This window comes from Amblyraja radiata, chromosome 43 (genome assembly GCF_010909765.2).
Source record: "Amblyraja radiata isolate CabotCenter1 chromosome 43, sAmbRad1.1.pri, whole genome shotgun sequence".
In the NCBI taxonomy this organism is placed as follows: Eukaryota; Metazoa; Chordata; class Chondrichthyes; order Rajiformes; family Rajidae; genus Amblyraja; species Amblyraja radiata.
Window position 1 is genome coordinate 6,112,927 of NC_045998.1, and position 13,292 is coordinate 6,126,218.

General features: G+C 48.7%; 1 protein-coding gene across 1 annotated transcript in view; it reads right to left on the bottom strand.

Annotated features, from left to right (window-relative positions):
• Nucleotides 1-10,624, bottom strand: part of LOC116968050 (claudin-15-like) — a 53,054-nt gene extending 42,430 nt beyond the window's left edge. Inside the window, exon 1 of the mRNA XM_033014672.1 lies at nucleotides 10,319-10,624. Coding sequence (XP_032870563.1) covers nucleotides 10,319-10,532 — 214 coding nt within the window. The 5' untranslated portion in view covers nucleotides 10,533-10,624. The remainder of the gene's footprint in view (nucleotides 1-10,318) is intronic.
• Between the last annotated feature and the right edge of the window lie 2,668 nt (nucleotides 10,625-13,292).

Here is a 13,292-nt window from a genome sequence, read left to right on the forward strand (position 1 = left end):
AAAAGCTGGAGAAACTCAGCGGGTGCAGCAGCATCTATGGAGCGAAGGAAATGGACAACGTTTCGGGCCGAAACCCTTCTTCAGACTGATCGGGGGTGGGGGGGGGCAGGGACAAGAAAGGAAAAAGGAGGAGGAGCCCGAAGGCTGGGAGATGGGAGGAGACAGCAGGGGGACTGAGGAAGGGGAGGAGACAGCAAGGACTAACAAAATTGGGAGAATTCGATGTTCATGCCCCCAGGATGCAGACTCCCCAAGCGGAATATGAGGTGCTGTTCCTCCAATTTCTTGTGTTGCTCGCTGTGGCCATGGAGGAGACCCAGGACAGAGAGGTCGGAGATGGAGCTGAGCCACCGGGAGGTCAGCTTGGTTATTGCGGACCGAGCGGAGGTGTTCGGCGAAACGATCGCCCAACCTCCGCTTGGTCTCACCGATATAGATCTGCTGACATCTAGAGCAGCGGATGCAATAGATGAGGTTGGAGGAGATGCAGGTAAACCTCTGTCGCACCTGGAACGACTGCTTGGGTCCTTGAACGGAGTCGAGGTGGAAGGTAAAGGGACAAGTGTTGCATCTCTTGCGGTTGCAAGGGAAAGTGCCCGGGGAGGGGGTGGTACGAGAGGGAAGGGAAGAATTGACAAGGGAGTTGTGGAGGGAGCGGTCTTTGCGGAAGGCAGATATGGGGGGAGATGGGAAGATGTGGCGAGTGGTGGGGTCACGTTGGAGGTGGCAAAACTGACGGAGGATTACTTGTTGTATGTGATGGCTGGTGGGGTGAAAGGTGAGACTAGGGGGACTCTGCCCTTGTTGCGAGTGGGGGGGTGGGGAGAGAGAGCAGTGTTGCTCTCTCTCCCCATCCCCCCACTCGCACAAGGGCAGAGTCCCCCTAGTCCTCACCTTTCACCCCACCAAAAGTTTCTCCAGCTTTTTTGTGTACCTTCGATTTTCCAGCATCAGCAGTTCCTTCTTAAATGCTAATGGCATGTTGGCCTTCATGACGAGAGGAATTGAGTATAGGGGCAAAGAGGCCCTTCTGCAGTTGTACAGGATCCTGGTGAGACTACACCAGGAGTATTGTGTGCAGTTTTGGTCTGCTAATTTGAGGAAGGACATTCTTGCTATTGAGGGAGTGCAGCGTGGGTTTACAAGGTTATTTCCTGGGATGGCAGGACTGTCATATGATGAAAGAATGGAACGACTGGGCTTGTATTCACTGGAATTTAGAAGGATGAGAAGGTATCTTATAGAAACAAATAAAATTATTAAGGAATTGGACTCAATAGATGCCGGAAACATGTTCCTGATGTTGGGGGAGTCCAGAACCAGGGGCCACAGTTTAAGAATAGAAACATAGAAACATATAAAATATGTGCAGGAGTAGGACATTCGGCCCTTCGAGCCTGCACCTCCATTCAATATGAACATGGCTGATCATCCAACTCAGTATCCTGTACCTGCCTTCTCTCCATACCCCCTGGTCCCTTTAGCCACAAGGGCCACATCTAACTCCCTCTTAAATATAGCCAATGAACTGGCCTCAACTACCTTCTGTGGCAGAGAATTCCACAGATTCAACACTTTCTGTGTAAAAAATGAATTTCTCATCACGGCCCTAAAAGATTTCCCCCTTATCCTTAAATTGTGACCCCCTGTTCTGGACTTCCCCAACATCGGGAACAATCTTCCTGCATCTAGCCTGTCCAACACCTTAAGAATTTTGCAAGTTTCTATAAGATCCCCCCTCAATCTTCTAAATTCTAGCGAGTACAATCCAAGTCTATCCAGTCTTTTTTCATATGAAAGTCCTGTCATCCCAGGAATCAGTCTGGTGAATCTTCTCTGTACTGTGTACTCTAATAAGAGGTAGACCATTTAGAACTGAGATGAGGAAAAACTTTTTCACATGGAGAGTTGTGAATTTGTGGAATTTTCTGCCTCAGAAGGTAGTGGGGGCCAATTGACTGGATGCATTCAAAAGAGATTTAGATAGAGCTCTAAGGGATAGTGGATTCAAGGGATATGGGGAGAAGGCAGGAACGGGGTACTGATTGTGGATGATCAGCCATGATCACATTGAATGGCGGTGCTGGCTGTGTATCATACAACAAACAGCTAACAATGGCCTGTTTCCTGTATCATCGTTACTTTTTTGTATATCTTTCATTCATTGTTCTTTATCTCTCTACATCACCGTCTATGTCTCTCGTTTCCCTTATCCCGAACCAGTCTGGAGAAGGGTCGCGACCACGAAACATCACCCATTCCTTCTCTCCAGAGATTCTGCCTGTCCCGCTGAGTTACTCCAGCGTTTTGTGGCTATCTTCGGTTTAAACCAGCGTCTGCAGACCCTTCCTACAAATGGAAAGAGGTCCACCTTGTCCATGCCAACCAGGTTGACATACTGTGCCAGTCCAACTTGCCCGCATTTGATCCGTATGCCTTTAAACCCTGCCTATCCATATACAGTATCTTCGCAGATGTCTTTTTAAAGTCCTATTTGTATTCGCTACCATAGTTTCCTCTGGCAGCTCGTTCCAGATACAGACTGCCCTCTGAGTGGTAAAGATGCCTTGAAGTCCCTCTTAAATCTCTCTCCTCTCACATGGTAATTGGGTATTTTTATAGCAGAGATTCTTGATTAGTAATGCCCCTGTCCCACTTAGGAAACCTGAATGGAAACCTCTGGAGACTTAGCGCCCCACCCAATGTTCTGCGCGGTTCCCGGAGGTTACCAAGCCAATTAGCCTACAAACCTGTACATCTTTGGTGTGTGGGAGGAAACCAGAGCACCCAGAGAAAACCCACAAGGTTACGAGGAGAAAGTACAAACGCGGTAAGACACCCATGGTCAGGACAAACTCAGTTCTCTTGCACTGTCAGGCAGCAACTCTACCGCTGCACCACCATGTGGGCGGAAACCGAAGCACCCAGAGAAAACCCACGTGGTTACAGGGAGAACGTACAAACTCCACACAGACAGCATCCGTGGTCGGAATAAAACGCGGGTCTCTGGCACTGTACGGCAGCAACTCCACCACTGTGCCATGGTGTGGGAGGAAACTGGAGCACCCGGAGAAAACCCACACAGTCACAGGGAGAACGTGCAAATTCCACACAGAACGCACCCGTATTCAGGATCGAACCCAGGACCCTGGTGCTGTGAGGCAGCAGCTCTTCCAGCAGCACCACCCCTTAGCATCATCTATGTCTTTACTGACTGAGGTATACAAGTTCTGCCATCTTGTGACTGTGGCTAAATTCTTGGCATTGTCTGAGAACGGCCTTGGGTAATGGGGGGCGGCTGCACAAACGCTCTTTCCAACACATCCACCCCAGAGTTCTCGGGATACTCAATCAATGCTTTCTATGGCGCATCTGTAGAAGTTGGGGAGAGTTTGCCGAACTTTCTAAGAAGGCTTGGGACGTTTGGCATGTGTTCCCCAACAACTCTCACCAGCATATACAGATGCGCCGTAAAGGAGCATTTTATTGGGATGCATCACAGCTTGGTTTGGGAACAGCTCCCTCCAAGACCGCAAGGAATTGCAGAGAATAGTGGACCATCACACAAACCAGCCTCCCTTCCATTAAATCCATCTATACCTCACGCTGCCCTGGCAAGGCCAGCAGCATAACCAAGGCCGTGTCACACCCAGGCCACTCCCTTTTCTCCCCTCTCCCATCAGGCGAAAGGTATAGAAGTGTATTGACAGGCTGTAAATAGCTCGATTGTAATCATGTATAGTCTTATATATAGGCAGTTGTACAGGGTCTTGGTGAGACCACACCTGGAGTATTGCGTACAGTTTTGGTCTACAAATCTGAGGAAAGACATTCTTGTCATAGAGGTAGTACAGAGAAGGTTCACCAGACTGATTCCTGGGATGTCAGGACTTTCATATGAAGAAAGACTGGATAGACGGTTTGTACTTGCAAGAATTTAGAAGATTGAGGGGGGATCTTATAGAAACTTACAAAATTCTTAAGGGGTTGGACAGGCTAGATGCAGGAAGATTGGTCCCGATGTTGGGAAAGCCCAGAACAAGGGGTCACAGTTTAAGGATAAGGGGGAAATCTTTTAGGACTGAGATGAGAAAAACATTTTTCACACAGAGAGTGGTGAATCTCTGGAATTCTCTGCCACAGAAGGTAATTGAGGCCAGTTCATTGGCTATGTTTAAAAGGGAGTTAGATGTGGCCCTCGCGGCTAAAGGGATCAGGGGGTATGGAGCGAAGGCAGGCACAGGATACTGAGTTGGATGATCAGCCATGATCATATTGAAAGGCGGTGCAGGCTCAAAGGGCCGAATGGCCTACTCCTGCACCTATTTTCTATGTTCCTATGTTTCCGCTGACTGGTTAGCACGCAACAAAAGCTTTTCACTGTACCTTGGTACAAGTGACAATAAACTAAACTCAAACTCAATTTGTTGATGGACTGATGGAAGAATATAGTACTCTATGTACTATAAGCACAGGAACAGGCCATTCTGCCTGCAATATCTGTGCTGTACATAATGTTTAAGGAGGAACTGCAGATGCTGGTTCAAACCGAAGATAGACACAAAAAGCTGGAGTAACTCAGTGGAACAGGCAGCATCTCTGGAGAGAAGGAATGGGTGACGTTTTGGGTCGAGAACCTTCTTCAGACATGTTTCAGGTCGAGACACTTCTTCAGACGTCTGTTGTTCAACTAATCTCTACCCGAGTTTGCCCCTGTATTCATGTCTCTCCTGCCTCTTTGTGTCCCAAACAACGTGTGGCCTTTGTGTATTGACTCTGCATATTGGCATTCAGGCCACATTGAAATCTCTCCTTCCATCTCCTGTCCCGTTTGATATGTATAGCTCTCTCTCCCCCTCTCACCCTCTCCCCTACCTTCCCACTCTCCCTCTCTCCTTCTCTCCTTCTCTCCTTCTCTCCTTCTCTCTCTCCTTTCTCTCTCTCACTCACTCTCCCCCTCTTTCCCCTCCCCTCTCTCCCCTCCCTCTCTCTCTCCCTCTCTCCCTCATTCCCTCCCTCTCTCCCTCTCCTTCTCCCTCTCCCCCCCCTTCCACTCTCCCTCTCACACACACACAAACACACTCCATCGGCTGCAGTCCAGTCCATTCATCCCTCTCTATCTCTCTGCCTCTGTCCCCCACACACACGTACTCGCGCACACACACTCACTTCGACCATCGCGGTCTATTCGTCTTGCTTGCTCTGTCTGTCTGTCTGTCTGTCTCACATACTGCCCCATAAACACATACACACGTCATCTCATCTCATCTGCCGCATAGAAACATAGAAAATAGGTGCAGGAGGAGGCCATTCGGTCCATCGAGCCTGCACTGCCATTCATTGTGATCACGGCTGATCGTCCCCAATCAATAACCCGTGCCTGCCTTCTCCCCATACCCCTTGACTCCACTAGCCCCTAGAGCTCTATCTAACTCTCTCTTAAATCCATCCAGTGATGGCCTCCACTGCCCTCTGTGGCAGGGAATTCCACAAATTCACAACTCTGGGTGAAAAAGTTTTTTCTCACCTCAGTCTTAAATGACCTCCCCTTTATTCTAAGACTGTGGCCCCTGGTTCTGGACTCGCCCAACATTAGGAACATTTTTCCTGCATCTAGCTTGTCCAGTCCTTTTATAATTTTATATGTTTCTATAAGATCCCCCCCATCCTTCTAAACTACAGTGAATACAGGTACAAGCTTCATCTACCTCCTTCTCCCCCTCTCTTCCTCCGTCCTCCCTTTCTTTCTCCTCCCTCCATTCCTCTATCGCGCCCTCTACCCCCCTCCCTCTCTCCCTCTCTCCCTCCCCCTCCCTCTCCCCTCCCTCTCTCCCTCCCTCCTCTCTCTCTCTCTCTCTCTATATATATATATGTGCCTTCTCCCAGACACCAGTTTCCATGCTGTACGCTTCTGTGGGGCATCTTCTGCCCCGGATTCGTCCCCTCACTCATTCATCCCTCCCCCGCATCCTTTTTAATGGGATCTTTTCAGATAAAGTGCCGGAACGATTAGGGCAGAAGGCCGCGGATACGGAGGCAGTCCGGTGGAGTGCGGCGCAGATTGGCGCTCCCCTTGCAGCGGCCGACCCGCCGATTCATTCCCAAGGAAGGGAGATTGTTTCATTCTCCAGAGAGACCTGTACCAGAGATTGGACAGGGGTATGGGCATGGGCAGGATGGATTTAGAGACATATGGGCCAAATGCAGGCAAATGGGACTAGCTTGGTATGCCAATTGGTCGGCATGGAGCTATAGCGAGAGGTTGGACATAGAAACATAGAAAATAGGTGCAGGAGTAGGCCATTCGGCCCTTCGAGCCTGCACCGCCATTCAATATGATCATGGCTGATCATCCAACTCAGTATCCTGTACCTGCCTTCTCTCCATACCCCCTGATCCCTTTAGCCACAAGGGCCACATCTAACTCCCTCTTAAATATAGCCAATGAACTGGCCTCAACTACCTTCTGTGGTAGAGAATTACACAGATTCACCACTCTCTGTGTGAAATATGATTTTCTCATCTCAGTCCTAAAAGACTCCCCCCTTATCCTTAAACTGTGACCCTTTGTACTGGACTTCCCCAACATCGGGAATAACCTTCCTGCATCTATCCTATCCAAACCCTTAAGAATTTTGTACATTTCTTTAAGATCCCCCCTCAATCTTCTAAATTCTAGCGAGTACAAGCCGAGTCTATCCAGTCTTTCTTCATATGAAAGTCCTGCCATCCCAGGAATCAGTCTGGTGAATCTTCTCTGTACTCCCTCTATGGCAAGAACGTATTTCCTCAGATTAGGAGACCAAAACTGTACGCAATACTCCAGGTGTGGTCTCACCAAGACCCTGTACAACTGCAGGTGAACCTCCCTGCTCCTATGCTCAAATCCTTTTGCTATGAATGCTAACATACCATTGGCTTTCTTCACTGCCTGCTGCATCTGCATGCCTACTTTCAATGATGGGTGTACCATGACACCCAGGTTTTGGTGCATCTCCCCTTTTCCTAATCGGCCTAATGGACTATCCATGACGCTATTCCTTGGAGCGCAGGGACTTATTTTAGTTTAGAGATGCAGCGCGGATCTAAGTCTAAGACTAAAGTCCGCACCGACCAGCGATCCCCGCACACTAACACTATCCTACACACACTGCGGACAATTTACAATACCAAATAGCCAATTAACCTACTAACCTGTAGGTCTTTGGAGTGAGTATATCCATGTGTTTGGAGTGTGGGAGGAAACCGGAGATCTTGGAGAAAACCCACGCAGGTCACGGGGAGAATGTACAAATTCCGTTCAGACAGCACCCATAGTCAGGATCGAACCCGGGTCTCTGGCGCTGTGAGGCAGCAACTCTACCGCTGCGTCACCTTGCCGCCCTAATGGAGGCATAATGAGTATAAAGGCATGAGAGCAAGAGATAGGGTGAATGCACAGAGACTTGGTCCCCATATGGTGATCGAGAACCAGAGCACATCGGAGGGGAAAAGATTTAATAAGAACCTGAGGGCCAGTGTTTTCCACACAAAGGGTGGTGGGTGTATGGAACGAGCTGCCAGAGAAGGTAGTTGAGGCAGGAGCAATAACAACATTTCAAAATATATAGGATAGGTAAGTGAATAGGAAAAAATACAGGGGTATGGACCAAACGCGGATAGGTGGGGCTGGCTTAGATGGGCACCTTGGTCGGCTCAGTTGGGCCGAATGGCCTGTTTCCATGCTGTATGAATCAAGAGAACAAAGAACAATACAGCACAGGAACAGGCCCTTCGGCCCACAATGTTGCTGCGGAACATGATGCCAAGTTAAACTGATCTCATCTGCCTGTATATGATCCATATCCCTCCATTCCCTGCACATCCACGTGCCTGTCTAAAAGCCTCTCAAACGCCACTGTCGTATCTGCATCCACCAACACCCCTGGCAGCGTGTTCCAGACACCCACCTGTGTAAAATAAAACTTGCTCCATACATCTCCATTAACCTTCCCCCCTCACACCCTTATACCTGTGCTCTCTACTGGTGGAAATTTCCACCCTGGGAAAAAAAGTTGTGACTCTGCCCTATCATGCCTCATCTATCTATCTATCTATCTATCTATATACTATTAAAACTCTGATTGTGGGTGTGTTTATTTGTGGGTGTCAGATTTGGCCTTTGATTCCTTGGTCCGCCAAAACCACACACAAAAACTCCGCGATTTTTCCATTTCGCTTTTACATTCACGCATGCACTCCTCAAAACATTTGGACATTTTCATGTACACAATTTTAAATAAAATCCTCCCCCCCCCCCCCCCCCACTCACTCATTTTGTCGCCTCCTGCTGGCCAGCGACCATAACGGCTGCTGCCGCCCGGCTCTGCTCGAAAAACGCCGACATTTTCCCCAACCGGGGTCTGAAGCACGTTCGGGGACCAGACCCAACGAGTCTGCACTTGGTCTAGTATACTATTAAAAGTCTCGTCTTTTTTCTATGTGAGTGTGTGTGGATGATTGAGATTGTGTCTACGCCAAAACAATACACGGTAGCGCTAGAATTTTTGCAGAACCTCACTCAGCTTTTTTCCGTCGTCGATCTTGTCAAGTTTCCTTCAGATTTGATGCTATATTTCACAAGTTATTGATATTTACAAGTTTCAAAAAGCCCAGTTTGAGAAGAATAACTGTCACTCTGCCGTGAGTTTTCTGGCAGCTTTCAGTGATGATGACAGAATGGCATCTCACAGTCCTCTAATCACAATGGGATCATATTCACACAAGCTGCCGTGAAGATTCCGACAACCGAAAATGACATCACAATGTGATCTCAGCTGCCAATACACAAGGTGTGAGAGTGTTTTTACCTTGTTGTAAGGAGAGGGTCGTAGTGGGGAGATATTTAAAAGTTGGATTTTTTTTAATCTGCACTGGCAGTTAGGCAGTTATGACGTCACAAGGCCCTACTGGTCACAATGTTTCTATCCCAGAACACTGAGTCCTTCACAGCAAATGTCCTTCAGAGAAAGAATGAACGGGTTGCATTGGTGGAACGGGTGAGTGGTGGAATCTTACATTGGGGAACGGGTTGCATTGGGGGGCCAGGCCTCCCGTGGGGGTGTGGGTGAGTGATCGAATATTGTGTTAGAAATGAGCCGACCTCCACATATGGAGGCCATGGGTGAGTGGTGGAATATTGCATTGGGGGAACGGGTTGTGTTGGGGGAACGGGTGAGTGGTGGAATCTTACGTTGGGGAACAGATTGCGTTGGGGGACCAGGCCTCCCGTGTGACAGGAACCCAATGGGTGAGTGGTGGAATTTTACGTTGTGGAGCGGGTTGCGTTGGAGGACCGGACCTCCCATGGGGGGCTATGGGTATGTGGTGGAATATTGCGTTGGGGGAACGAGGCCCAACGGGTCCCACTCGGTCTAGTAACTTTATATATTTCTATCAAATCTGGCCTCAACCTCCGATTGTCCAGTGAAATTACTCAATGACACGGCCAAAGTATTAGGCCATTCAGCCCATCGAGTCTACCCCCATTTAATCATGGCTGATCTATTTTCTTCCGACTCAGCCCTATTCTCCTGCCTTCTCCCCATAATCTCTGACGCCAATACAAATCAAGAATCTATCAATCCCTGCTTTGAAAATACCCAATGCCGTGGCCTTCATAGCCGTCCGTAGCAATGGGTTCCGCCGATTCACCGCCCAGTGGCAAAAGCAATTCCTACTCATTGATTTTCTAAAGTCACCTACGTTATTCTGAGGCTGTGCGGTCTTGTTCCAGACTCCGGACTCTCCGCAGGGTTGAGAGACGGACATCAATGAATAGACGGGGCCGGGCAGATGAAATGTCTGTCTCCCTCACCTCCTCCCCCTCTCCCTACTTCCCTCTCTCTCTCCTCCTCCACTCTCTCCCTCCCCCTCTCTCCCTCCCTCCTCTCCCTCCCCCTCACCACCTCACCCTCTCCCTCCTTCTCTTTCTCTCCCCTCCCTTTTCCCCCCTCACTGCCTCTCCCTCCCCTCCTCTCCCTCCCTCACCTCCTCCCCATCCCCCACACTACCTCTCCCTCCTTCCCTCTCTCTCCCCTCCTCCTTTATCTCCCCCTCCTCCCTTACCTCCTCTCCCTCACATCCCCCCCTCCCTCACCTCCCCCCTCTCACCCTCACCACCTCTCCCTCTCCCCTCCCTTCTTCCCCCTCCCCTCCTCCTCTCCCTCCCTCACCTCCCCTCCCTCCCTCATCGCATCCCCTCTCCCTGTCTCCCCCCTCTCCCTCTCCTTTCTCACACCCTCCATCTCCCTGCCCCCAACCCCTCTCCCCTCATTACCTGACAGACCAAACAGCGAGAGGAAATCCCTGCAGTTGTAGACGCCGGTGGCGTCGCTGGCGCAACTCATCCATAGGTTCTCGTAGATGGTGGAGGTGGTGATCACACTGCCGTCCAGGGTGGACACCTTCCACTGGTGGTGCCCCAGACATATCCCCGTCAGCACCCAGCCGACCATCCCCAGCGAGAAGCTCACTGTGTCTCCCACGGACATCGAGCAAACCTCCTTCCCTCTCGGGGCTCAGCCTCTCAGTTTGACCGCGGAGAGGGAGAGAGGGAGGGAGGACGGAGAGGGGGAGCTAAAACGTTCCCCGCAGCGACCTTTCATCCGAGCAGGTTTAAAGTTGCGCAAGAGGCGGGGCGCGTAGAGTACGGATTGCAAGAACGGCAAAGGACATAGAAACATAGAAAATATGTGCAGGAGTCCCATTGAGCCAGCACCGACATTCAATAAGAACATGTACTGATCATCCAAAATCAGTACCCCGTTCCTGCTTTTTCCCCATATCCCTTGATTCCTTTAGCCCTAGGAGCCAGAGCTAGGACGGAGAGTCATAAAGTCATAAGGTCATAAGTGATAGGAGTAGAATTAGGTAATTCGGCCCATCAAGTCTACTCAGCCATTCAATCATGACTGATCTATTTCTCCCTCCTAACCCCATTCTCCTGCCTTCTCTCCAAAGCTCCTGATACTCCTTCTAATCAAGAATCGATCTTTCTCTGCCTTAAAAATATCCACTGACTTGATCTCCACAACCTTTTTGGGCAATTCAACAGATTCAACAGATTCACCGCCCTCTGTCCAAAGAAATTCCTCCTTCCTAAAAGAACGTCCTTTAATTCTGAGGCTGTGACCTCTAGTCCTGGACTCTCCCATTAGTGGAAACATCCTCTCCACATCCACATCCACTCCATCCAATTTCACTATTCTGTATGTTCCAATGAGGTCCCCCCTCATTCTTCTAAACTCCAGCGAGTACGGGCCCAGTGCTGGCAAACGCTCATCAAAGGTTAACCCACTCATTCCTGGGTTCATTCTTGTAAACCTCCTCTGGACCCTCTCTAGAGCCAGCACATCCTTCCTCGTATATGGTGGCCAAAATTGCTCACCATATTCCAAATGCGGCCTTACCAGCGCCTCATAGAACCTCAGCATTGCACCTCTTGAAATAAATGCTAGGGAGAGGTGAGGATGATGGAGAGACCAGGGAAGGACTGAATGGGGAGGAAATTATCTGGCTTATTGCCCAAAACAGAGGGATAGAAGTGAGTGGCTGCAACACAAAACTCAGCAGGTGCTGAAATCTACAATAGAAAATCTGGAATAATAGGGAGCTACCTTTAAGAAGGAGATGAGGAGGAATTTCTGTAATCATAGGTGGTGAATCTGTGGAATTCATTGCCACAGAAGGCTGTGGAGGCAAGGTCAATGGGTGTAATTGTAAAAGGATTTGAGTATAGGAGCAGGGAGGTTCTACTGCAGTTGTACAGGGTCTTGGTGAGACCACACCTGGAGTATTGCGTGCAGTTTTGGTCTCCAAACATCTGGGAACACCTGGGAAGATCGGAGGGGAGGCTGGCTGGACTATGGTGCCTTCCTCACCTTGGTGCCATTGTATTATGTTGTGTCGTGGACTTTCTGTGCTTGTGCTTTTTTTTAAATTCTATTTTATTTTTAATGTTTTATTATTTATTATTTATTTATTTTTATGATACTGACTGTAAAGGGAAATTCATTTTGTTGTCTCTAATTGAGACAATGACAATAAATTTGAATACAATACAATACAATACAATACAATACAATACAATACAATACAATACAAATCTGAGAAAAGACATTCTTGCCATACAGAGAAGGTTCACCAGACTGAGTCCTGGGATGGCAGGACATTTATATGAAGAAAGACTAGATAGACTCGGCTTGTACTCGCTAGAATTTAGAAGATTGAGGGGGGATCTTATAGAAACTTACAAAATTCTTAAGGGGTTGGACAGGCTAGATGCAGCAAGATTGTTCCCGATGTTGGGGAAGTCCAGAACAAGGGGTCACAATTAAAGGATAAGGGGGAAATCTTTTAGGACCGAGGTGAGAAAAACGTTTTTCACACAGAGAGTGGTGAATCTCTGGAATTCTCTGCCACAGAAGGTAGTTGAGGCCAGTTCATTGGCTATATTTTAGAGGGAGTTAGATGTGGCCCTTGTGGCTGAATGTATCAGGGGGTATGGGGAGAAGGCAGGTACAGGATACTGAGTTGGATGATCAGCCATGATCATATTGAATGGCTCGAAGGGCCGAATGGCCTACTCCTGCACCTATTTTCTATGTCTCTATGTTTCTATGGATATTTTTAAGGCGGATATTGACAGATTCTCTACTAGTGATAAGGATGTCAGGGGTTATGGAGAGAAGGCAGGAGAATGGGGTTCAGATGGAAAGGTAGATCAGCTATGATTGAATGGCAGAATAGACTTGATGGCCTAATTCTGCTCCTATCACTTATGAACCTGAAAAGGGAAGAACCTACACAGTGAGCAGTAGGGCTCTGGGGAGTGTTGTGGAGCAGAGGGATCTAGGAGTGCAGGTGCATAGTTCATTGAAAATGGTGTTACAGGTAGACTGGGTCAAAAAGGTTTTCGACACGTTAGCCTTCATTAGTCAGGGCATTATATCGAAGTTGGGAGGTCATGTTGCAGTTGTATAAGATATTGGTGCGGCCACATTTAGAGTATTGTGTTCAGTTTTGGGCACCATGTTATAGGAAAGATGTTGCCAAGCTGGAAAGGGTGCAGAAATGTTTTTGAAGATGTTGCCAGGACTCGAGGGTTTGAGTTCTAGGGAGAGGTTGAGCAGGCTGGGACTCTGGAGTGCAGGAGGATGAGAGGTGATCGTATATAGATGTATAAAATCATGAGAGGAATAGTTTGGGTCGACGCACAGAGTCTCTTGCCCAGAGAGGGGGAATCGAGAACC